The 26,541-nt window shown below is 40.4% G+C and overlaps 1 protein-coding gene across 1 annotated transcript in view; it reads right to left on the bottom strand.

The window, feature by feature from the left end:
* Positions 1-8,861: 8,861 nt before the first annotated feature.
* Positions 8,862-26,541, bottom strand: part of LOC126994359 (putative protein TPRXL) — a 34,517-nt gene continuing 16,837 nt past the window's right edge. Inside the window, exon 6 of the mRNA XM_050853680.1 lies at positions 8,862-8,935. Within this exon, the coding sequence (XP_050709637.1) occupies positions 8,862-8,935 (74 nt within the window). The remainder of the gene's footprint in view (positions 8,936-26,541) is intronic.

Genomic DNA, 26,541 nt, shown 5'->3' with positions numbered 1-26,541 from the left:
GCACAATGCGTAGAAGAGAACATATTTACCAACAAGGCTGAGCCGAGTGAGTCGAGAATCACAAAGTTTTGTACAAACGAGCAAAGGACAGAGACACTGTGTTTATGAACACACATTATCTCAGGATGGTTAAGGGAAGCCACTTGTAGCCAGCCCAAAGGGGTTACAAGCTGTTGCCAAAGGTGGGGTTTCATGTTAAAGCAACAGGATGAGTGAGTGAGTGTATTGTGAGGCACAAGCCACAGAGCTGTTCCCGTGTGGACTGAAGGCTGCTGTACTGAAAGGGGAGGCACGACTAAGGCCGTCAAAAATATGCCTCGCGCCAGATAAGATAGTACAAATAGACCTCAAGATGCTGGAGAGGATGTGCATAAGCCATCATATTGTAAAATGTGTTATACCATTTTTTATACTTTAGTATGTTATCATAGCCTGAAAATGCAAGTGCACCTATTATCATTATTCCTCATGGGAATTTTAAGTTAAAGAAATTCATATACTCCACTCTGGACTATTCTGGGCATATTCCTCCTACTCATCCCCCCTCTGACTCCTTTATGCCTGTTATAAAGATTCTTCAAAATGATGTTTTCTATGCCCTCTCTGGCCTCAATCCTCAGAAGGCTTATGGACCTGATGGAGTGCCTCCTATTGTCCTTAAAAACTGTGCTTCCGTGCTGTCACCCTGCCTGGTCAAACTCTTTCGCCTCTGCCTGTCAACATCTACCTTTCCTTCTTGCTGGAAGTATGCCTTCATACACCCTGTACCTAAGAAGGGTAACCGCTCCAATCCCTCAAACTACCGTCCTATAGCTTTACTTTCTTGTCTAAAGCTTTTGAATCAATCCTTAACCGGAAAATTCAAAAGCACCTTTCCACTTCTGACCTTCTATCTGATCGCCAGTATGGGTTCCGCAAGGGGCGTTCTACTGGTGATCTCCTAGCCTTCTTAACTGACTCCTGGTCATCCTCTCTTAGCCGTTTCGGTGAAACTTTTGCTATTGCGCTGGACATATCAAAAGCTTTTGATAGGGTCTGGCACAAATCTTTGCTTTCTAAACTACCCTCCTACGGTTTCTATCCTTCTCTTTGTACCTTTATCTCCAGTTTCCTTTCTGACCGTTCTATTTCTGCCGTGGTAGACGGTCACTGTTCTTCCCCTAAATCTATAAACAGTGGTGTCCCACAGGGTTCTGTCCTATCTCCCACTCTTTTTCTGTTGTTCATTGATGATCTTCTTAAGAACATAAGAACATAAGAACATAAGAACGCAGGAGTCTGCAAGAGGCCGGTAGGCCTGTACGAGGCAGCTCCTTTGACCCTAAGCTCCCGTGTATCTAACCCCACCTAATATCGCTGTCCATGAATTTATCTAGTCTATTTTTGAATGTGACAATTGTATTGGCACTCACCACATGACTGCTAAGCCTATTCCACTCATCCACCACCCTATTAGTAAACCAATTTTTGCCTATGTCCCTGTTGAATCTGAATTTATCCAGTTTAAACCCGTTACTTCGTGTCCTACCCGGTTCTCTTACCAACAAAACCTTATGAATGTCTCCCTTATTAAAGCCCTTCATCCATTTATAAACCTCGATCATGCCTCCACGCACCCTTCGCCTTTCTAGAGAATGCAAGTTTAACTGTTTGAGTCTTTCCTCGTATGGCAAGTTTCTCAACCCCTGAATCATCTTAGTCATCCTCCTCTGCACCGATTCTAACATTTTGATATCCATTCTATAGTAGGGTGACCAGAACTGAACCGCATAGTCAAGATGAGGTCTAACTAATGCTAAATATAGTTTGAGGAAGACTTCGGGGCTTCTGTTGCTGACGCTCCTTGAAATAAATCCCAGTACCCTATTAGCTCGATTTCTAGCTTGAATGCATTGTGCCCTTGGACGGAGATCAGAGCTCACTAAGACCCCTAAATCCCTCTCGCACCCAGACCTACTTATGAGAGTGTCATTTAAGCAATAGTTATGTGAGGGGTTGTTCCTACCTACACTCAGAATACTGCACTTCCCTACATTGAACTCCATCTGCCATTTATCCGCCCAGTCATATAATCTGTTGAGTTCACCTTGGAGAATACTAGCGTCCTGATCCGACTCAATTACTCCACCGATCTTGGTATCATCTGCAAATTTACTAACATCACTACTAATTCCTGTGTCTAAGTCATTGATATAAATAATAAACAAAAGTGGACCTAATACCGAACCTTGTGGGACCCCACTCGTAACACATCCCCAGTCAGATCTTTTACCATTGATTTGCACTCTTTGCTTCCTATTGCTAAGCCACGCCTTGACCCAGTTCAAAACTTTACCCTCTACTCCGTGAGCCTGTAATTTAAGCAACAGACGTTGGTGAGGAACTTTGTCAAACGCTTTACTAAAATCAAGATAGATTACATCATAATTTTCATCTCTGTCAACCGCCTCAAATACTTTATTGTAGAAGGACAAGAGATTGGTGAGGCATGACCTACCTTTTGTGAACCCATGCTGCGAGTCGTGAATTAAGCTATGTATCTCTAAATGCTCCCGAATGTTCCTGGCTATTATGGACTCCAGCATCTTCCCTATAACCGATGTTAAGCTAATTGGGCGATAGTTTGAAGCAACTGACCTGTCCCCCTTTTTAAAAATCGGCGTCACATTAGCTACTTTCCATAGGCTCGGCACATAGCCAGTATTTACCGACATCTTAAAGATGTCGGTTAGTGGGTCTCTGATTATATTACCTAGCTCCTTTAATACCCTCGGAAATATCCCGTCAGGACCTGGCGACTTGTTCTTCTTAAGCTTATCTATCTCATCCTGAACTACTTGCCTGGTAATGATTATATCCCTCAATTTATCGCCATCCCCGCCCTCGTACACCTGAACTCTTTCCGGTATAGTCGTTCGATCCTCCTGTGTGAATACTGAAAGGAAGTAGTCGTTCAACAATGTGCTCATATTTTCGTAATTTTCTACTAGCTCCCCTGTGTTTGATTTCAGCGGTCCAATTTTCTCCCGTGTTTTGTTCTATACATCTGAAAGAAGCCCTTAGGATTACTTTTCGCCTCATTTGCTACTTTGATCTCATAGTTCTTTTTGCTATCCTGGTGTTTTCTTAACTAATCTAGATAGTTCGACGTACCGGCCCCTGAGATGTGTTTCCCCATTCTTTATTTTCTGATAAATTCCTTCTTTAACCCAATCTCGTGTTTTAGTCCACGAGTCATCCATAGGATCATTGTTTTCTTTTCTAAGTGTTCGCTGTGGTATATGCTGTTCTTGCCCCTCTACTATTACTCTAACTAAATTATTGTAAGACATTTCTACCTGGTTCTCCTGGCTCTCCAATCCGCAGTTCTGGCCCTCATGAATCCCTAAATTATCCCAGTTTACCCCTTCAAGATGTCTTCGAAGCCCCTCGTAGTTTGCTTTTCTAAAATCTGGCACTAACACTGGGTTTGGATCGCGGGTTACCGCCCAGTCTAACCTAAAACGAACCGTTCTGTGATCACTATTTCCTAACTCTCCGCCCACCTCCAACTCACGTAGCAAGTTCCCATTATTGGTTAGGACTAAGTCTAATATGTTATCTCCTCTGGTAGGCTCAGTAACTACCTGCTTAAGGAAATTATCTTGTATAACTTCAAGAAAGTCCTCGGCTTCCAGGTCACCCACTAGATCTTCCCAGTCTATATTCCTATAATTAAAGTCCCCCATTACGCAGACATTTCTACTCATACTCGCCCTGCCAATCTCCTGTAGTAATATACTCGTGTCCTGCCTGAGTTAGTTTTTCTTTCCCTTTGTAAACGTCCACCCAAACTGATTCTGAATCCATGTTAGTTTTGACTGAGTTGTTAACTAAACATTTAAGTGAGTCTTTAACATATAGCGCAACTCCACCTCCCTTTCTGCCCCTTCTGTCTTTGTGAAACATCTGATAACCCGTTATTTTAAATTCTGACCTAAAATTTCTATTAGCAAAGTCTATCCATGTCTCAGTGATCGCTATTATGTCAAAATTTTCTGAACAAGCTTCACCCCTTAGTAAGTCTATCTTGTTTCTGAGGCTCCTGCTGTTAGTATAGAAGATTCTTAGCCCGTCCTCTGTTACTCCTCTAGAATTACTTCTAAGCTGCCTGGTTATATTATGTGCTAGATGTCCCCTCCCATTTCTCCTCCCATTGCTCCCATTACTCCTCCCCCCCTCGCCTATACTAAAAAATCCCTCAGGGTACCAAGTGCTCGCTCAAGGGAGTCTGAGAGAGCCTCAACACCCTTGAACGTCAAGTGTATCCCGTCACGGGCGTAGAGGGCGTCGTTGCCAAAGAAGTGGTCCCAATTGTCGACGAACAGCCACCCATTGCGCTCGCAGTGCTCAGCAAGTCTGCTGTTCACTGCTATCGCCCTGGACAGCCATCCATCGCCAACGCCCCTCCTTGGCAGGACGCCACACACTACTGGTGACCCACCAGCGTCACGTATCCTGCCTAACAATTCTCTAAAACGCCTGAAAAGGTCCTCGCTTGGCACACGAAACGTCGTTTCCGCCACAGCTGAGAAAGACAATGGGGTTCGATCCTCGCTTGCCATACACGCCTCAATCCTGTCTGATATATGGCCCACCCTGCCCTGGGAAACACACCCTCGTCCTGTTCTTATCCTTGGAGCAAAAATACCTGTCAACATAACGAACCTGACTATCACCAACAACAAGAACCCGACGGTCGGAAGGGGGCCAGGAGGGGTGGATGAAGGGGAGGGAGAGCAGGAAGGGAGGGAGGGACCTGCTGTGAAGAACGAGGAGAAATTGTGGAAGAGGTGGAAGGTGGAAAGGGGGAGGAGGAGGAAGAGGAAGAAGGAGAAAGGGAGGGTGAGGTGGTGGAGGGAGGAATGGACGAGGAGAGGGAGGAGGAAGAGGGAAAGGGAAGGTAAGGGACAGGTGTTGGAGGGAGGGACGAGCGAGGAGGCGGAGGACAAGGAGGAGAAAGAGGAGAGGAGGAGGGGGAGAGTGGGCGGGAAGAGGGGAGAGGGGGGACGGAAGAGGAAGGCGAGGAATTTGAGGCGGAGGAGGAGGAGGGGGAGGAGGAGGAGGAGGAGGAGGAGGAGGAGGAAGGAGGAGTAGGTGAAAGGGAGAGTGAGGTGGGGGAGGGAGGGACGGACGAGGAGAGGGAGGAGGAAGAGGGGGAAGGGGAAGGTGAAGGACAGGTGTGGGAGGGAGGGACGAGCGAAGAGGCGGAGGACAAGGAGGAGGAAGAGGGAGAGGAGGAGGAGGAGGGTGGGCGGGGAGAGGGAGGGGGGACGGAGGAGGAGGGCGAGGAGGAGGAGGAGGAGGAGGAGGAAGAAGAGGAGAAGGAGGGGTGGGAAGCGGGGAGATCGGAGATGGTCGAGGAGGAGGAGGAGGAGGATGGGAGGGGCTGCTGTGTGGTTGAAGACAATACTAGAGGGGAGGAGGACGAGGAAGAAGAGGAAGAGGAAGGGGAGGAGGACGAGGAAGAAGAGGAAGAGGAAGGGGAGGAGGACGAGGAAGAAGAGGAAGAGGAAGGGGAGGAGGAGGAGGCGGGGCTTGTTGCTGCTGCACTAACCAGTAAGTGTACCTGGGCGGCGAGAGTCGTAACCCTATTCTCTAACTCTATGATCCTCTGATCATCCTTCTGAGTCTTAACGCAGAACCTACAAACGTCCTTGGAAAGAAAGTACTGATTGGCCATGAAGGCCACACCCAGAACAACGCTTGAGGGACGTCATGGTGAAGATTATGGGCGAGGCAAAACGGAAACAATTAGGCGCGTTAAGACGATAACAAAGTACGCAGCTGCGGTGAGGTCGTCAGGTCAAAAATGTGTATCTAGGAAAACAAACCACAGTTGCTGTGAGGTCGCAGACAGGTCAATACCCAGGGAAAAGGGTGTGTCTCGGGTAAAAAGGCGCGGTTATTTCTACCCACCAAGACAAAACATAGGCCAATATTAATATACTGAGAAATCACTTATGTAAAGAAGATAATAACTGTGTTCACTAGGTTTGCGCGGAAAGTGGATTATCTAGTGTTTTTGTGTGGACTTAGAAATTAACTTAGCTTGGCGCGCCTGATTCACGTAGTCCTATTATCACAGCACAGTAAAGTATCCTAATAATAGAAGGAGAAGAAAGCACAAAAGTAATATAAAAAACACAAAAGCAATATAAAACCGTGTAGCACTGGGTTGGCGTGAAAGAATGTTGAATTTAGTGTAGATGTGGGAAGCTTAATACACTTGTCCTAGGAGTAACTTTGGATCACTATCTAACTAAGTAAATACTAAATCAGAACACTTAACGGTCTGTAGTAGAAGGCAGGGTAATCCTCCTGGTTTTGTAGTCCTCCAGTACAGCAGCAGTTACACAGAAGCACAGAACGCCTCACACCGCGAAAGCAGAGGAAAACAGAGGAAAGAGCGAGTTGGCACCACACAGCAGCGGGGCAAAGTCACGTGTGAACCCAAGGAAGGTCGCGCGCTGACGAACCCAAGGAAGGTCGCGCGCTGTCCTATCCATTCCTACGCCGATGATTCCACTCTGCATTACTCAACTTCTTTTAATAGAAGACCCACCCTTCAGGAACTTAACGACTCAAGGCTGGAGGCTGCAGAACGCTTAGCCTCAGACCTTACTATTATTTCCGATTGGGGCAAGAAGAACCTGGTGTCCTTCAACGCCTCAAAAACACCTTTCTCCACCTATCCACTCGACACAATCTTCCAAACAACTATCCCCTATTCTTTGACAACACCCAGCTATCACCTTCCTCAATATTAAACATCCTCGGTCTATCCTTAACTCAAAATCTCAACTGGAAACTTCATATCTCATCTCTTACTAAATCAGCTTCCTAGAGGCTGGGCGTTCTGTACCGTCTCCGCCAGTTCTTCTCCCCTGCACAGTTGCTGTCCATATACAGGGGCCTTGTCCGCCCTCGTATGGAGTATGCATCTCATATGTGGGGGCTCACTCCACACAGCTCTTCTGGACAGAGTGGGCTAAGGCTCTTCGTCTCATCAGCTCTCCTCCTCATACTGATAGTCTTCTACCTCTTAAATTCCGCCGCAATGTTGCCTCTCTTTCTATCTTCTATCGATATTTCCACGCTGACTGCTCTTCTGAACTTGCTAACTGCATGCCTCCCCCCCTCCCGCGGCCCCGCTGCACTCGACTTTCTACTCATGCTCATCCCTATACTGTCCAAACCCCTTATGCAAGAGTTAACCAGCATCTTCACTCTTTCATCCCTCACGCTGGTAAACTCTGGAACAATCTTCCTTCATCCGTATTTCCTCCTGCCTACGACTTGAACTTTTTCAAGAGGAGGGTATCAGGACACCTCTCCTCCCGTATTTGATCTTCCTTTCGGCCACCTCTTTTGTTTCTTTTTTAGAAGCAGCGAGAAGCGGGCTTTTTTTTATTATTGTTTTCTTTTTTTGTGTGCCCTTGAGCTGCCTCCTTTGTTGTAAAAAAAAAAAAAAAAACATCCATGAATGCAAGTCCACATCAGTCACTATAGTCCGTTTCATTCCACATGTCCACTCACGAACTTAGATGTGGCACCTGCGCAGTTAGTTCATGATTGCGTGAAGATCAACTTTATATTTTCAGCGATATATTTGAATGTTTGTGTATACAAAAAACCCTCTTCTTTTTATATGAACCACCAACATGCCGATTTGCATCGATAATCTACCAAGAGTTAACCTGCATCTCCATTCTTTCATCCCCTTCACAGGTAAACTCTGGAACAGCCTTCCTTCGTCTGTATTTCCTCCTGCCTATGACCTGACCTCTTTCAAGAAGGTATCAGGACACCTCTCTTCCCGAAATTGACCTCTCTTTTGGCTACTCTTTATTTTCAACTTTTGTAGAAGCGGCGAATAGCGGGCCCTTTTTTTTACTCTGTTGCCCTTGAGCCGCATCTTTTGATATATATATATATATATATATATATATATATATATATATATATATATATATATATATATATATATATATATATATATATATATATATATAAGCACACGAAAGAACAATTTGCATATCAAATAATATAGTCTAATCATACTCAAAACGATTCATAGCCTTTCAGATACCCATATTTCATCTTATTCAGGTACATAAAGTGACATCCCACTCTGCAAGTGTCTATACATAAGGAATTTTGATGTGTTGCATGTAAACAGCATGAGTAGCCTAATATTCTAGATGGCCTAGCATCGCATTCAAGTTATTATATAATGTTTCATGTTATTTTGATTATTAATCATTATTTACATGCAGTAAATTATTAAGATATCCTTTACATGCAATTGCAGGGCCAGATGTCTTTTAATGTACCTGAAATGAGTTATCAATCGATGAATTTGAAAAAAAACATAGATCATTGGAGCATGACGTGACTTGTCTGATACAAGCTTGTCTTTTCGTGTGCTTGTGTTAGATTATCGATGCAAATGATCGAGTTGTTTTTTGTACACATAAACATTCAAATATATTATTGAAAAATAAGCTTGAATGTCTATCACAACAGTTGATTTTCATGTATTCATGAACTAGAAATGCACAGGTGCCACATCCATCATAATTCCTGCTTTGTTGGTGGACAGATGAAATGAAACGGACTATAACAGGACATACAAAGAGCAGGTTTCGGTACCGTACTGGTACTGCGTTTTTATTTCATGCAACAACTAGTTTTTTATACTTTTTTCTCCTTTCCTACGACCAATAGCTCTGTTCACAGCTTAACCACCAGCCAGTCACAACCTGCATTGATTCCCCATGCAGGACAGTAACCTCTCATGACAGTGTGACACTCAAGACTCAATGAGGAGCCTCCCAGCAGGAGCTGCTCAGAAGGCAGGTCATTACTGTGGTGCCTTGGGGACTACTGGCAGCTTGTACACATGGAAACTTTGATGTTTAATATTCCAATGTGAAAAAGTGAACACCAGAGATTTCTTTATTGGTGTGTCCCATGCGAACGCACAAAAGTTACAACCTTCCTGAGATTCTACAGTCTGCTGGAGTGAGTGAAGATTGCAAAGTCTTCTTAAAGTGAAGTGTGTAGTGTGTAGCTACAGACAAGCAATATGATGCATTGTGTCCAACAAACTCTTTAGCTAATAACTGAAGACCTTTTTACCAAGAGTTACGTATTTTTTTAATGCGTTTCTTTATTGTTACGTGTCATTTTCCCAACAAACATTTGTCATAAAGTCATACCATGCCTTTAAGGACGTGAGTGATATACAAGAAACAATCATACGTGTGAATGCGAGAAAGGCGGGACTTCTGAAGATACAAGAGACGTTTCTCTTGACACGGTTTTGTTTCTTGTGGACTAGTCATTATTGATACAGAGTAGAACAAGTGCCTATGCAAGAGACCATTATATATTGATGTAAGGTAATTCATGTTCAGATGAACCACTGAGCCACACACACACAGTGGTGGTCACCGCTAACTGAAAAGTTAGTTTCGCCAGCTGGTAATCCACTAATTAAAAAGTTAGCTTCGATTACGCTAAACCACTAAACTGGTAAAGAAATTAGTGGAAGCTAATGCTAACCACTAACTTTTTATATGGATTTAGCTTCGGATTAGTAGTTTGGCTCTAGAAAATTTTAAACCAGACCTAGTGACCCGAAATTTCAATATGTTGTAGCTTAGACATAGAGCTTTCCAGAAAAGTATAGCAAGTCAAAATCAAATCAGCTGCTGCCGGCTCCTTAACAGGGTCAGCATCCTCCTCAGACGAAACAAAAACGTCCTCACTCGGGTCATCTTCCATGACATCGATAACGATAAACAAGGCGACAATAATGGACGCGACTACAGTGACAACGTCGCAACTGAACTGAACAAAGAGCCCAACAAGCAACAACAAGAAGAGAAAGAAGCCTCCAGTTTATCCTAAACCCGTATATTTTACACAAGATTTTGTGCAAATTTAAGAATTTTTTACTTTTTCCATAACTGACACTTATATTTTTTATTATTTAAAGTTAGGTTTATTTCTTGTCAGGTGGAAAATATCAAATTTTTGTTATTAAATTCTGAGTTCAAAGAGTTGGAAATGGAAGATGCATTACCATAAAATACGAAAAAGTTTCCCTAATAATTTTCAATTACCCAATTTTAAGGCATAATTTACCCAAAAGTGGAAGCCCAGGAATTATTGCGCCATGTGGCTCAACTGATCCTGTGTCTGCCCACAAATAACAAACCTGTATGAATTTTTAGTGGATTTTAAGTTAGCTTAAGTTAACTTTCCAAAGTTAACGAAAAAGCTGATCAGCTAATGAAAACATTAGCTTTGCTAATTAGCGGTTAGTGGATTAGCGGAACCGTGCCCACTATATATATATATATATATATATATATATATATATATATATATATATATATATATATATATATATATATATATATATATATATATATATATATATATATATATATATATATATATATATATATATATATATATATATATATATATATATATATATATATATATATATATATATATATATATGTATATATTTAAGGTATATATGGGCAGGAGATTTTCTCTTATACATGTTTGGTTGAAGGTGATAGCTAACTCAGCGTTATATATCTTCTTGAGCGACGGAGAGATGCCCTTCCTAGACGTCTTAGTGAAGCAGAACGAAGACAGACTCACCACGCAAGTCTACATCAAGCCTACAAATTCAGGCAACTGTCTCAACGGCAAAAGTGAATGCCCCCAGCGCTACAAGGATTCGACCATCGCCGCCTACATACGAAGAGCAATCTCCCACTGCAGCACCTGGAAGCAAGTCGACGACGAGATACAAAGATCAACTAAAGTACTTGTCAGCAATGGATTCACTACAGCGGATATAGACAAACAAGCAAACCGCATAATAAACCGATGGTACACGACAAAAGAAGCCACTACCAAGAATGAAGACATCAACCTCTACTACAAGGCACACTTCTCCACCTGCTACAAAGAAGAGGAAAGGATTATGAAACAAATCATCAAGAAAAATGTGACCCCAACAAACAAAGAAAAAAGAATAAACCTCATAATCTACTACAAGAGCAAGAAAACAAGCCATATCCTGTTGCGGAACAGCCCTGACAAGGAACAAGACAAAGCCCAACAGTCGCATGTTGTATATAGGATCTCCTGCAACCAAGGGAACTGTGCAGCCCTTAACACATCCTATATTGGCATGACGACAGTGAAGCTAAGTAGACGCCTTACCTACCACCTAGCATCAGGAGCACCGAAGTCCCACATGAGAAAAGAACACAACAAGACCCTCACAAGAGAAATGCTAGAAAAGAACACTGAAATCATCACGACCTGCACCGATATGAGACGCCTTCCCATCCTCGAAGCTCTCTACATCAAGGAAATGGAGCCTAGCTTGAACATCCAGCACCTAGACTTACAAGCACTTCCGAGCATGAAAAGAAAATCAGCCGCTGAGGCGCTCAGCCAATCAGCGCCCGCCTAGCCTGTATAAAAGGCCAGCGCGGACGCGGTGTAGTCATTCTCACTCGAGACCTCAAGACGGACACAGCTCCACTCCTGCCACTGAAGAAGGGTCAAGGACCCGAAATCGCGATCTGGCGACAACGATGACACCATATGGAGATGTCATCTCAGTCTTATCAAAAGAGAACAAGACACTCTTAAGAAACAAGGAAAACTTACTCAAGAAGATATATAACGCTGAGTTAGCTATCACCTTCAACCAAACATATATATATATATATATATATATATATATATATATATATATATATATATATATACATATATATATATATATATATATATATATATAGATATATATATATATATATATATATATATATATATATATATATATATATATATATATATATATATATATATATATATATATATATATATATATATATATATATATATATATATATATATATATATATATATATATATATATATTATATTGCAGCCTATTACATGGTAGGCTTCTTCCAGTGGATCCTGTTGGTCGGTCCAAGGCTTCTTTCCGGTAGGTCCTGATGGTCGGCCCAGCCGTTCTGGCGCAGGCGAGTGTTTATAGTGGCGCCATCTTGCATTGGCTCATGCTGCCCTCCCAGAGCTCATCTTTGATCCTAGAATCTAGAATCTATATATATATATATATATATATATATATATATATATATATATATATATATATATATATATATATATATATATATATATATATATATATATATATATATATATATATATATATATATATATATATATATATATAAATATATATATATATATACACACACACACACACACACACACACACACACACACACACACATACACACACAAACAAGATGAAAGATTTCAAGATGTATTTTTAATAACTATTTGTGTAAATAAAGGAGTTGTGGAAAGAAATGTAATTCTTACTTTTCACCTTCCAAAAAATATTTCCTTACTGGATCTTTATGCCAAACTTTTCCACTGAAAACATGCTAACAAACCAACAAGAACTGGAGTGAACCAGGACACACACACACACACACACTGGTTACAGCGTTGTGCTTCCAGGCTTCACAGTCTGACAGGGTGGCGGTTCGAGCCTGCTCAGGCCGGATTCTTTCTGTTGACTAGGAGTGGTTACTCTCCCCCCTTGAGCAAGGAGGAGGATGAAGAAAGTTACCAGGAAGGAAAATAAGAAAGGAAAGAAATAAGAAATTAAGCTCTAAAAGAAGAAAAAAAAGATGGAGAGAGAGAGAGAGAGAGAGAGAGAGAGAGAGGGGGGGGGGTTAAAGGAAAGGAGGGAATGTGGAAGAGATTGAGAGTTACTATGTGTTTCAGACGCTATGAAACACAGTTTTTCGAATATAACATTTTAACAAAGCGTCGGACAAGGATGGTATTTTGAAAGACGATGATTAAGACCCCAACCTAATTGGCAAAAATAGGCCTAGGTGCCAAATGTGAATGATTACGGCACTTGTAGTTGTAACTTCAAGGTAAACTTCACTAAAATATACAGGCACAGGTAGCGAGGCTACGTGCCGTCATCATGTACTCTCTCTCGTTGAAGGCGTGACGTCAATGTGTCGTTTTACTATGAAGTAGCAGTAATCACTGACTCAACTGGTAGTTCTCTCTGTCCTCTCTCTCTCTCTCTCTCTCTCTCTCTCTCTCTCTCTCTCTCTCTCTCTCTCTCTACTCAACTAAAGTAGAAATGCAATGTTTTGGAGCCTTCTGATTAATGTAAAATCACTTAGGTTTAAGAATCTATGTAAATCTCTCTCTCTCTCTCTCTCTCTCTCTCTCTCTCTCTCTCTCTCTCTCTCTCTCTCTCTCTCTCTCTCACACACACACACACACACACACACACACACACACACACTAGTTCAGTCCTATACATAGTGATGATGCTCATTTGAAATTATTATATATTTGCGAAAAAAGTTTTACTCGCAGGAAATTACTTATCCTTTGCATGGAAAATACGGTCTTTGGTACAACATGCTGTAAGTATATAACATAGAGCAGTGGCTGAACTATTTTTACTGTGTGTGTGTGTGTGTGTGTGTGTGTGTGAGAGAGAGAGAGAGAGAGAGAACTGCCGGTTGAGATGATGACTACTACGTCATAGTTACAAGTCACATGGACGTCATGAATGAGAGGCACCTAGCCTCGCTACCCGTGCCTGTATATTTTAGTGAAGTTTACCTTGAAGTTACTCTTACAAGTGCCGTAATCATTCACATTTGGCACCTAAGCCTATTTTTGCCAATTAGGTCGGGGTCTTAATCATCGTCTTCCAAAATACCATCCTTGTCCGATGCTTTGTTAAAATGTTATATTCAAAAAACTGTGTTTCATAGCGCCTGAAACACATAGTAGCTACTTTAATATTTCCCTGTATGATAAGTTTTTGAGTAAGCATGGATCATTATCTAAACACTCTAAGACCTGTAATAAGGAAACCAGAATGGAGGACTTTTTGAATTCCATGCAAGTAGGGGCCAGCACTGTGCCATCTGGTGTCTCGGCGTGGTGGTGGAAATACAACACCTCTCATGTCCCTCTTTAAAATGGCTGAGAGGTTGGGCACATGCTGCAATCTTTCAGTAAAATACAAATGAAAATATAGCAAATAAGAAAGTGTTGGTCACCTTAATTGCTTTATTTTTTTGCATAATAAAAAAAATCAAGCCATTGTAGGGAAAACTTTGCAACTCCAATTGCTTCTTGACACCCTCTTATCAAGCTGATAATGGTAAAATCAGGCTTCAGCAAGGATTTCTTCTCTGCTATAATTTTGGATCTATATTTATATTTTCATACAAAATTATTTGAATTTTATTGAAATATTGTAGTAATTTTCCTCACAGCCCTTGCAGAGAAGAAAATGAGGGGTGTTGCATTTCCGTCTCCTTCCCGCCAAGGGACTGGGTACAGTTGTGACCCCGGACAAAATTCAGTTAAAAATGTCCCACATTGAAATGAAACATCAAGGTGAGGCTTGGCCAATGCCAAATAAAATATGAAACTAGCCAGGGCCGGAATATCCTATACGCCAAGTACACCATGGCGTAGGGCCCCAAGCAGTGAGGGGCCCAGAAAACCTGAGAGACCCGACCCATAATTGGGCCCCCACATAATGGAAATCCCGGAAATGCCCGTAGTCTCAGGGAGATCAATATGCTCCGTTGGACTGTTGATCGAAAAAAAAAGAAAAATAAATAAATAGATAAAATAAAATAGCGACAACTTGTTTACAAGTGTTGGCAATACAATTAAGTCAACAGCGCCGGCGGGCGGCGGGAAACCGGCAACTCGCCAGTATGGCCACAAAAAAATAATAGATCTGCATAAAAAATCATATAAGAACACTTCAATATGTTGACTATCTTGTATTAAAACCATTTTAAGATACCTATATAAAAAGTTACTAATTTTGTATAATCATTTCACTATAGAAACCAACCTATATTAAGTGCCTTATTATACATGTTATTTCTTATTTCTTTTAGTATTCAACCTTATTTCTTCCCATCTATGAATAATACTAAAAAAAAATAAGAAATAACATTATAATAAGGCGCTCAATATAGGTTGATTTATATAATGAAATGATTATATAAAATTAGTAACTTTTTATATAGATATCTTAAAATGGTTTTAATGTAAGATAGTCAACGTATTGAAATGTTCATACATGATTTTTTATGCAGATATATTAATTTTTGTAGTGTCAGGAAGGTTTTTCGTCGCGGCGCATGAAATGAGTCAGATTCAGCGAATGTTCGTCGCGAATTCTGGTCGAGCTCGAGCAAAAACTATTAAAGCTAGGAAGGCGTTCTTGGTAGCAAATGAAAGCTCTTTTAATACAGATTAATGATCAGAAAAAAGTTGGAAAGCATTAAATAAATAAAAAAGTTAAAAGCAAAAAAACTAGGACGTGTCCAAATCGCGGCAAAAGGGCCGAAAATCGAGCTATCAAAAAATCATTCAAGTTGGTCAAACTACATTGCCTAGAGGGGCTACACGCCAAAGTACAGCCTTCTAGAGGCAATAGCAAGGCCACACTAGACGAAAACGGCAAAGTGTCTGGAGTTCATCAAAATCACTCTCGACAGGGTTTACGTTTGAAGCTCTAGCGACGAAACTACTGGGAGAAGGGAAATGTTATGCACCATATTGGAAAGCCCATTGGCAGGGCTAAATCATTTGTTATATAAGTTTTTTGAAATTCTCAAAAAAAATGAGCGGGTTTCAACTTAGGGAATTTGAAAATAGGTTTATTTCCGAGTCGTTTTCTGCAAATTTATTCGATTTTTTACCCTTTCGAGTCGGTTTTCGAGCCCGGTTGCTAATTAAAATAATATAGCCCTTTCATTTTGCCGTCGATTGATATCATAAACTTTTCTGTAGCCCCAGAAATAAGGGAGTTATGGCGATTCGCACCAAAGCGGTTGATTTTCCAAAATTCACGGCTTAATGACTAGGGCGCCGCAAAATCAAGAGTAAGCCGTCCATTACTTGAGATGTCATTGACTGTAGAGATTTTTGAAGTTTCTTCCTATTTTCAGCCATTCGGGTGAAAGTCTTCAACAAGATGTACTGAAAACTCTCGAGAAAGTTACTCTATCCCTTGATGACTGCAGAGGCCAAAGTTATGACAACGCTGCAAATATGTCAGGGAAATATGCTGGTCTACGAGCAATAATTAAGGACATAAATCCATTAGCAGATTACATTCCATGTGCAGCACATTCTTTAAATATAGTTGGGATTGCCAGTGTCAACTGTTGCCTGGATGCTTGCAATTTCTTTGGACTTGTGCAGAAATTATATGCATATTCATTTGGATCAACAAAGCACTGGAATTGCCTAACAAAGGGATTGTCACCAAATGAAAATGGTAGAATTCTAACCCTAAAAACATTATCTTCCACACGTTGGCATTTCCATTCTGAATCAGTGAAAGCACTGCACTTAACTAGCATCTATGTTATGTTAATTAAATGAAATTGCAGACAATGAGGATGTAAAAGGAGATGCTCGACTTGCTGCATCAGTTTTTTGCAGAGAAAATGTGCCTTCTTGAAAATGCATTTATGTGTGTTCTTTGGAACAAGATACTCCAGCGCTTTCAGAAAGCTAGTACTCTTCTCCAAAGCACAAATATTTATATCAACATGGCTGTATCGTTGTTTCTATCACTTAAAAGTTTTGTTGCTGAGCTTTGTGAACAATTTGATGAACTGGACAATGATGCAAAAAAATCTCATGGAAAATGTTCAGCAAGTATATGTATCGGAAAAGGTACGGAAGAGAGGACGGCGGCGTCAAGCTGATGATTCTGCTGAACCTGATGCAGATCTTCAAGATGCACAAAAAGTCCCTGTACAGTTTTGTTGTCATCATTGACAAGTTACTTGCAAGTTTAGCTCAACGTCGCCAGGCTTATCACAATATATCTGACAACTTTGCCTTTATCAAGTCATTGAGGGAGAATGATACTGCACAGCTGAGAGTTGATGTATCCAGCTTGGTGAAAAAATACATCAATGACTTGGAACCCCACTGCGAGAATGAATTTGTAACATTCTCAGAATTTGTAGCCCATTTGAAGTTGGATTGTGATCCTCATGTCCTGTTAAAATACTTAAGGAAGAATCCAGTTGTAGAGTCAACATTTGCCAATGTTTCAACTGCTCTACGACTGTTCTTAACATTACCGGTCACGGTCTGTGAAGGTGAACGTTCATTTTCCAAACTGTCTTTGATCAAAAACAGATTTTGTTCAATAGTGACTCAAAAAATGACTGAATGCTTTGTCTGTTGTGTCAATTGAAAATGATGTCACCTCCTCAATGACATTTGAAACCATAATTGAACGGTTTTCACAAGAGAAATCAAGAAAACGGGCATTGGTGTAGCTGCTATAGTTACCTATGTTCATAAGTATGGTATGTATTCTGCTAATATAGAATATAAAGAAAACAAAGATGATGACAATCTGTAGTAAATATCTTGTATCATTAATTCATTATGATGGTTCAATAAAATATGAAATTGTCCAGATCGTGCCTAATTTATTCAAGGGGGAGGGGGCCCAAAAGTGTGGGTGGCGTAGGACCCAATGCAAGATTAATCCGGGCCTGAAACTTGCTACTTTCTTTATCAATTCTATGTAGGATTTTAAAGAAACAATTTATTAGGCCAGTTACTAGTAAGAATGCAATCGTTTCTGGGTTAAAGCCGGAACACTCAAGCAAGCATGATTCTCTTCACCGTTGGGATGATCTAAATTCTAGATTTACCTAGTGTGTAATTGTCATGGGACTTACCAATATTCATCATGCTGCTATTGTCTATTACAGATCAATTGGCCAATTATATATAATTATATATAATTATATATATTGGAGCAATTATATAGTCCAAGTTCCCCATTCAATACCCCGGGATCATGGTTCATCTAATTGATAACCCAATTTTTTTTATCTTCAGCAGACCCAGTACATAATGTATATTCATCATCATCATCAGTTCATCGACGCCTGCTCCTAGGAGCTCCCACCAGGGGATGGCCACGGCAGAAGAGCTTCCAACTTTATCCAGACACTCCCTCCTTGCCTGCTCAAAGTTTCTCAAAGATCTTTCCCCCCCTCCCCAATGTACTCTTGCACCCTATCCCTCCATTTCACTGGAGGTCGTCCTCTAGCATTCCCTCCCTCTATCTCACTCACATACACCCTTCTGGTCATCTTACTCTCCTACATTTGCTCCATGTGGCCAATCCACTTCAAGGTCTGTCGCTTCACTTCCACCACTCCACACTTCTTCCCTTCACCCCTGTGACACATTCCAAAATGCTCGTACACACTTTCATTACTCATTCCATCCATTCTACTCACACCACAAGCACTCATCAAATAATTCATTTCCACTGCCTGCACTCTAGACCTCTGACTTTCATTCCAGGCCCACGTTTCACTTGCATATGTGAGGGTTGGTACTATTATTGTATTTCCCAAATCCCTCTTAACTTCCATGCTCATACTTCTGCCATTCATGATTCGTCCCAAAGACCCTACCACCTTTCTTCCTTGCAATGCCCTTTCTCTTATCTCTCCCTCCATACCACCATGCTTACACATAACTGATCCAAGGTACTTAAACTCATTGACCTCCATTTCTTCACCATTCAAAACTATTTTGCATTCTTTTTCACATTTAATTCCCACTTTATATGGGCATACAAAATCTGCAACCTCACTTCTACTTCGCTCACAAACCATCACTTTACTTTTGTTGAAATTTACTTTCAGCTTTCTCCTGTTCCAGACACTATCAAAAACACTTACCACATTCTGTAGGTCACTTTCATTTTCTGCAATGAGCACCGTGTCATCAGCAAACAGTATCGAATTCAGTACCCACTTCCTTCCCTCATCGAACAGTCTTACTCCAACTTCTCCAACTTTGCCCTTCATTTCTCTAATGACACCATCCATATAAATATTGAATAACCATGGTGACATGACGCACCCTTGTCTTAAGCCCACTTTTATCTCAAAATGTTCACTTCTTTCTCCAGTAATTTTGACACATGCAGATGCATCCTCATAGAAAGACTTTATTGCACTAAACAGTTTTCCTCCCACACCATAAATCTTTAAAACATCCCACAATGCAATCCAATCGACTCTGTCATAAGCTTTTTCCAAATCCATGAAGGCAGCGTATAGTTTCTTCCCTTTTACTATTATTTTTTCTATTACCATCCTGAAGGCAAATATCTGATCCACACATCCCCTTCCCTTCCTGAACCCTCCTTGTTCTTCACAGATTTTCTCTTCTGTAAGTCTTTGCACCCTCTCTATTATGACGTTTCATATACCTTTCCGGGTATACTCAGGAAACTTATACCTCTATATCTCCCACATTCTCCTCTCCTGCCCTTCCCCTTGTAAACTGGGACAATGACGGCTTTCATCCAGTATGCTGACCCCCCCCCCCCCCCCCATGCTACTTCACATATCTTGACCATCCATTTAACAACTACATCTCCTCCACACTTCAACATTTCTGCTGTGATTCCATCAATTCCTGCTGACTTTCCATTTTTTTAATCTTTGCATTGCCTGATTTACTTCTTCATATGTTATGCTTCTTTCTTTATATACTCCTCCTCTACCTCTACTCAAAACTGCTGCTGTTACAGCTGCTGGACGTCCACCCTCAAAATTCATTAAGTTTTTGAAATATTCTCTCCATCTCTCTTTCACAGCTTCCCCGTCTTTCAACATCTTTCCATTCTTATCCATAACTTGATTTATTTTACTTGAGGAGATATTTTCTGCATCTCTTTCGTTTTATACTTCTTTCCAATATGATTTCCTGTTCCCTTTATATTTTTCACTTAGTCTTTTTCCAGTCTTCATCAACTCTCTTCTTACTTTCTTGTATTGCTTGTTTTAATTTCATTTTGCATTCTCTATGTTTCTTTTTCCTTTCCCTTTTTACTTGTTTAGCCACATTTTTTTCTTGAGTTTTCTTAAAAAGTTCCCTTTTCTCTTTTACTATCCTCCTTATCTCTTCTGTCCACCTTGAATTTCCTTTTCTTTTTCCATCTCTCACCACTTTCATCCCTAACACTTTTTTTGTTGTAGTTACCATTATTTCTTTAAGTGTTCCAAAAACTTTTTCAATATTTGTATTATCTTTTACATTTTCACATTTTTCACTTAAAGCTTCTGCCATTTCACATTTATGCTCATCTTTTATTTATTTTTCCTGTAACTTTTCTATCTTCAATATTTCCTTTATTACTTCACCTTTCTTTTCAAACACCCACTTTTCTTTCATCTTTAACTTTGCCAGCACTGCAAGATGGTCAGATCCATTGAACATTCCTCTTACTACCTTCGCATCACAAATTTCTTCTCTAAGCCTTTCATCTACTGCCACATAATCAATCAATCCTTTTTGCTCATTATCTTCTCCCCTCCTCCATGTGTATCGGTGGATATTCTTGTGCTGAAAGAAGGTGTTCAGTAGGAACATTCCCCTCTCAGCCCAGACATCCACCAGGCACTCTCCATTTTCATTCTTCCCAGGTATCCCCCATTTTCCCACCACATCCATCACACATTCATCACCCACTTTAGCATTCATATCTCCCATAATAAGTTTCCTTTCTTTCTCAAAACTCTTCAAACATGCATTCACTTCCTCCCAAAAAGCTTCCCTTTCTCTCAGTCCTTTTTTACTTTTCACATTTACTGGTGCATAAATACACACCCATGCATACTTTTCTAAACCTACTTTTCCTTTCACCCACACAATTCTTGATCCCTTCCAACCATAATCAGTCACACCATTCCACACTCTTTCAGACATCACAATAGCACATCCTTCCTTACTCCTGCCTCTATACTTCTCATCTATCCCCGTCCATACAACCCCCCCAGGCACACTTTTAGACCCTTCTTTTCTTGTATTAAATCAACTCTTTTATCACTCATTAACTACTCCATAAATGATCTCACCGTCTCGTATCCCTGGTAGCGTGATCCGGCTTAAGTTGTTATTGGAGACTGGTGTTCGGGGATAAACAAGGAAAAGAAATATACATTTATTTAAAATTAAATGAAAGTAATTGCCTTACGCAATATTCTTTGCTCAGACGATCATAACACTGGCATATTCAGCAATGGATGCAACATATGACAAACGACATGTCTTAAACATAATACTACAATATGTGCTCAGTTGTTGCCAATAATAATAACACTCGTCGTTCCACAAGCAGTGGTTTGTATCTCTCTGCTTACATCACAATCATTATGTACTCTCTTCACAAAATCCTACTACACATTCCTAAAGTATAATCTACTAGAAGTCATGGAAACACATTATTTTACCACACCCAGTGGTTTTACCTTTGCTTTACATCGCAAACAAATAATCACAATCCTGTCCCACTCACAATCCTACTTCACATCTCCTACATTATAATCTCCAGGACAATACAGTCGGTTTCCCTTAGATTATCGAATTTCTACTCACGATTAAGATCACAACAGCCATTCTCGGCTGAGTGAGTAGCAGGTCTGCTTGAGGCGAGAACCAAGCTCGGTCTACCTATATCACTGATTTCTAGGCCACATTTTTCTTTGCTTTAGGCGGACTTACATCCTTGACACGCCCTTAATTTTCTACATAACCAATGGCCAATACTTTCTGTCACACCCATCTGCTCGCTCATTATGTTGTATTGTTTTACTTTTCCTGCTATTCGTGAGTCAGTCTTAAGACACTCCCTCAGTGATTTTTCTGCTAAATTATTGGCTCATAACATGTCGCCACGACTGACGTCACGGGTCAGAGTCTTTTTCAATGGTTGTTCACACTTTCTGACCACGCCCACTATGCATCTGTTTTCTATATCTGAGTAAGGGTATCTGTTTTCCTTTACCCTCGTTGTTTCCCCTCTTTGGTACTTGATATGCTTACACTGTTATATATGTCACTTTTTTTGTTAGTGTTTGTCCTGTCAGATGTCTACACAGTTGTATACCTGCCTTTCCTCTCTGGGTATCTGTTTTCCTTTACCCTCGTTGTTTCCCCTCTTTTGTACTTGAGATGTTTACACTTATATATATATATATATATATATATATATATATATATATATATATATATATATATATATATATATATATATATATATATATATATATATATATATATATATATGTCACCCTTTTTGTTAATGTTTGTCCTGTCAGATGTTTACACAGTTGTATATCTCACTCCTCTGTTTCCGCGTCTTCTGGGTCCTGACATTACTTCCCCTTCCGGAAGATCTCGCCCCTGAGATCTCACAGGTGTTGGTGGAGAAGATATGCCTTGCAATGTCTGCAGTTGGTTCGAGTCTGGAATTAGGCGGCGTCGTGCGTAGCGTAGGACATAGGAATACCCCACGGCAGACGTCACCAGCAGAAGAACCAGGATCACGACAATGGCGAAGACAATCCACCAATGGATTACTGGTTGAAAGGGCTGATCCGGCTCGACCACATAATTTAGGGGCTGCAAGCCAGCTGTTAGCTCCAGTAGGGGGATGGACTCAGCACTGCGAAGAGAACCTTGCCGAAGCATCAATATCCCATTATCCGTCAGGCTGACAGTATGTCTGTTTACAGGATGGGTAGGGCATGTGAGTGTCAGAGTGATGGGGGAGGCAAGTGAACAGGTCCAGTAGCCAGGATCTTTTTTAAACATAGGGGGAAATGTTTTCAAGATCATTGTGTGGCAGAGGTTGATCACTGACTCATGTTTCAAGAAAGCAGCCGATTCACAAGAGGCTGCGTCACTAGCCTCATGGACGGGGCCTGTGGGAGGACAAACTAACATATGGTTATTCTTGTTACAGTGTTTTATACTAGAAAGCATAAAATATATTTTCCTATTCTCACTGAAGGCAATACATCTTGAATCAACACTATACATAAGAAAGTAAGTGCTATTCTGCACAGAAAATGGAAGGGAGTCGATTCGAAAGACATCAAAGGTGTCAATCGGATCTCCTCGCAAAGGTTTAGTGAAATAGAAATTACGAGAATCGTGCAAAGCCGTTGTCCTGGAGGACAGTTATTACATCCCTATATAGAGCTAAAAAATCAAGAACTGCAAGGCACAAAAGACCTGGAGGCCGAACCTAGGCTTCCTTTAATGTGCTGAACAACTGTTTGTCTCACATAATGGTTGGAGTTATGTATGTTTGCAGCTAAGCCTGCAGACTGAACTTTAAATCTTGTATACCTGGACTAATGTGTCTGAGTGCTAAGTCAAAATACAACAATTCTTGTAGGAGCTTTTTTCTCTTCCTAATGCCATAGTCTATACTAAAATGGCGCACAACTTGGTTCAATACATCTACAGCTGAATATAGCCTATTAAAGGCAGATTGCATGGCATGCATATTACTTAATGATGTTGAGTTTTCCATAATAAACATTTAACTATATAAAATCTTTCTCAGTTAATGACTCTAGTTCTCTATTTTTTCATGAATAGCATCAACTTGAGCCTGGGTCGCGGTACCAAATAGGTTATTAGACAAGGATCCTCCAAAAAATTATTTCCCGTTTTTTTTTTTTTTTCTATAATTCATAGAAGCATGCAGCTTGTTTTGAATAGTAGTCATCACATAGCCTAAAACTTTTCTTAGATGATGCAACAATGAACTGAATTCGTTTTCAAAATTAAAGAGTGTGTATATTTTTGCTTTTACAACTGGATACTCAGGTGACATTTGAATAACATTTCAAGTAACGAAGCAGTTAAAATCCGTGCTTTATATAATGCAGTTAAAACATCTTCTGTAAGGCTAAACGGTACTATAGTCTCTATCTGTGAGGACTATAATATAGATAGTATGTTGGTGTGAAACTTTGGCCAGCACGTGTTGGGGACTCCTGTTGTGTCATTGAGTCGTACACCGAAAGAGTCAAATCAATCTGTTGTTTATTTCGTTATATTTCCGCTCAATTATTGCATTTTTATCCTTATACATTATTCTTGTTCTATATCGTATTAGTTTTGACATTACATTAGGCAACTCTTGTACCGTCGAAGAGCGAAGGCTTTATCTATGCCGAGGTGGCTCTGAAAGTTTGGGAGTAACCTGAGAAGGTAGGGCCTGTGCATCAGCTGTTTATTGCTGTTGTAGAACGAACATTATTTAATGTGTCATGAGTAGCAGTCACCTCTCCGCTACGAGTCATTATTTTCGGTAGAAGTTTTCTCAGCGATTTCAGGGTTGAGCAATGCAAAGAATAGATCAGTGTCTGTCTCTGGATTTAAAGGGTATGCTCGCCTAATCGTTGGACATTGCTGCACGTCGATGCAATCTTCATGAAGGACTTTTACTCTATCTGTGGGGACCGTTGAAACCTTACTAGTCCTGAGGTTTATAATTTTTACCATTATATCACTGATCTTCTCTGTTACCCTGTAGGGTCCATCAAAAATAAGTTACAACTTTTAATTTGCTTTTTTCTGTGGTCTCGTTTGAGGAACACTGTATCCAACGTTGATAGTTTTGATTTTGAAGCTTTGTATTTCTTTTCTATTTCTTCTCTACCTTTTTCAATGTAAACCTGGCATCTATCATAAACTTTATTTGCAATTGCAGCCATTTCCTATTCATAGGAGTCAATATCATAAACTTTCCTTGCATTACATCCATTTCCTCTTCATGGGAGTAAATATCATAAACTTTCCTTGCAATTACAACCATTTCCTCTTTATAGGAGTAAATATCATATACTTTCCTTGCAATTACAACCATTTCCTCTTCATAGGAGTAAATATCATAAACTTTCCTTGCAATTACAACCATTTCCTCTTTATAGGAGTAAATATCATAAACTTTCCTTGCAATTACAACCATTTCCTCTTTATAGGAGTAAATATCATAAACTTTCCTTGCAATTACAACCATTTCCTCTTTATAGGAGTAAATATCATAAACTTTCCTTGCAATTACAACCATTTCCTCTTTATAGGAATAAATATCATAAACTTTCCTTGCAATTGCAGTCATTTCCTCTTTATAGGAGTAAATATCATAAACGTTCCTTGCAAATACAGCCATTTCCTCTTTATAGGAGTAAATATCATACCAGGGCTGCTGATTTTTTTTCTAACATAGTGTAGGGTACAGGAGGATCTCTAAAAATCCTCTCTCTGTCTCTCTCGATAAAATAGGGACTCCTTTATGGTGCGATAATACGCAGCATTATAGGCCAAGATGTCTATAAGTAGCATTATATCCCAAACGGACACATTTCCTAGAACATTCTCCTCAAAATGTTAACAACAGTATAATTTGCGCGCTTTATTATTCCATTCCCATTTGTATGGTAACCCGTTATTCGCGTGTCGCACAGGTAGCTTCTAATTTATCTCCTGCATCACGGAATTAACGAACTCTGAACCTTGATCTGTAACAACTGTCTGAGGAACACCGTGTACACAAACAACATCCACGTACAACGCCCTTGCCATTTCGCGGGCTTCCTTACTCTGTAAGGGTACTATAATCAAATACCTTTTAAAAACATCAACTATGGGCATTACGTATCGAACCCCATTGTCCGATACACCCATGGGACCCACAAGGTCCATGTGTATTCTTCCAAAAGGAGCGGTGACGTCTGGATATTGCCGCCAAGGAGCAGGGTGCAAGTTCCCAACTCACTTTTAAAACGACTACCATGACGCACTTCCTTACATAATTTTCTACATCCCGTTTCATTCCAGGCCAGAAAGCGAACTTTCTACACCGACATAACGTAACTTTGGTTCCTCCGTGCCCTGCAGTGGCGACGAATGAGGCAGAGTTATCGCCTTGGAAATACTTGGGGGGTAGAATCACCACCTTAGTGGCTTCTCCGTACGGACTCACTAAAACACATCATTTATTTCCCACCTGTAACTCTGACAGGGGCGGCATCTCACAGTATGCCCATCTTCAACACAATATAACATAATTTCCACCTGTACCTCTAACAGGGGCGGCATTTCACATTATGCCCATCTTCAACACAATATAACACAATTTCCACCTGTACCTCTAACAGGGGCGGCATCTCACATTATGCCTTTTTTCTCTGAGTCTTTGCTCAATTTTCATTCATGGGGCTTCCTTCTTTTAGCAAACTTATATGCTGGCTGCTCATCATGCAGCTCACTAATCTCCTGAATACTCCAGTCAAGTGTGTGGCCAATACACTCACTATTCAGGTCCATACCTATCATATATTTTATTTTCTCATTTTTCGGCGCCTGTTTCTTTTTCTGCACTAGTGCAATACCTTGCCCCTCACTATCCACGTGTTCCACGGTTTTTGTTGTTCCCCATCCACAAACATTATCGCGCGTGTCCTTATAATTCAA

The sequence above is a fragment of the Eriocheir sinensis genome, unplaced genomic scaffold (assembly GCF_024679095.1).
Source record: "Eriocheir sinensis breed Jianghai 21 unplaced genomic scaffold, ASM2467909v1 Scaffold78, whole genome shotgun sequence".
NCBI lineage: Eukaryota > Metazoa > Arthropoda > Malacostraca > Decapoda > Varunidae > Eriocheir > Eriocheir sinensis.
Note: the sequence above shows the minus strand (reverse complement) of the source record. Positions and strands in the feature narration are given on the sequence as shown.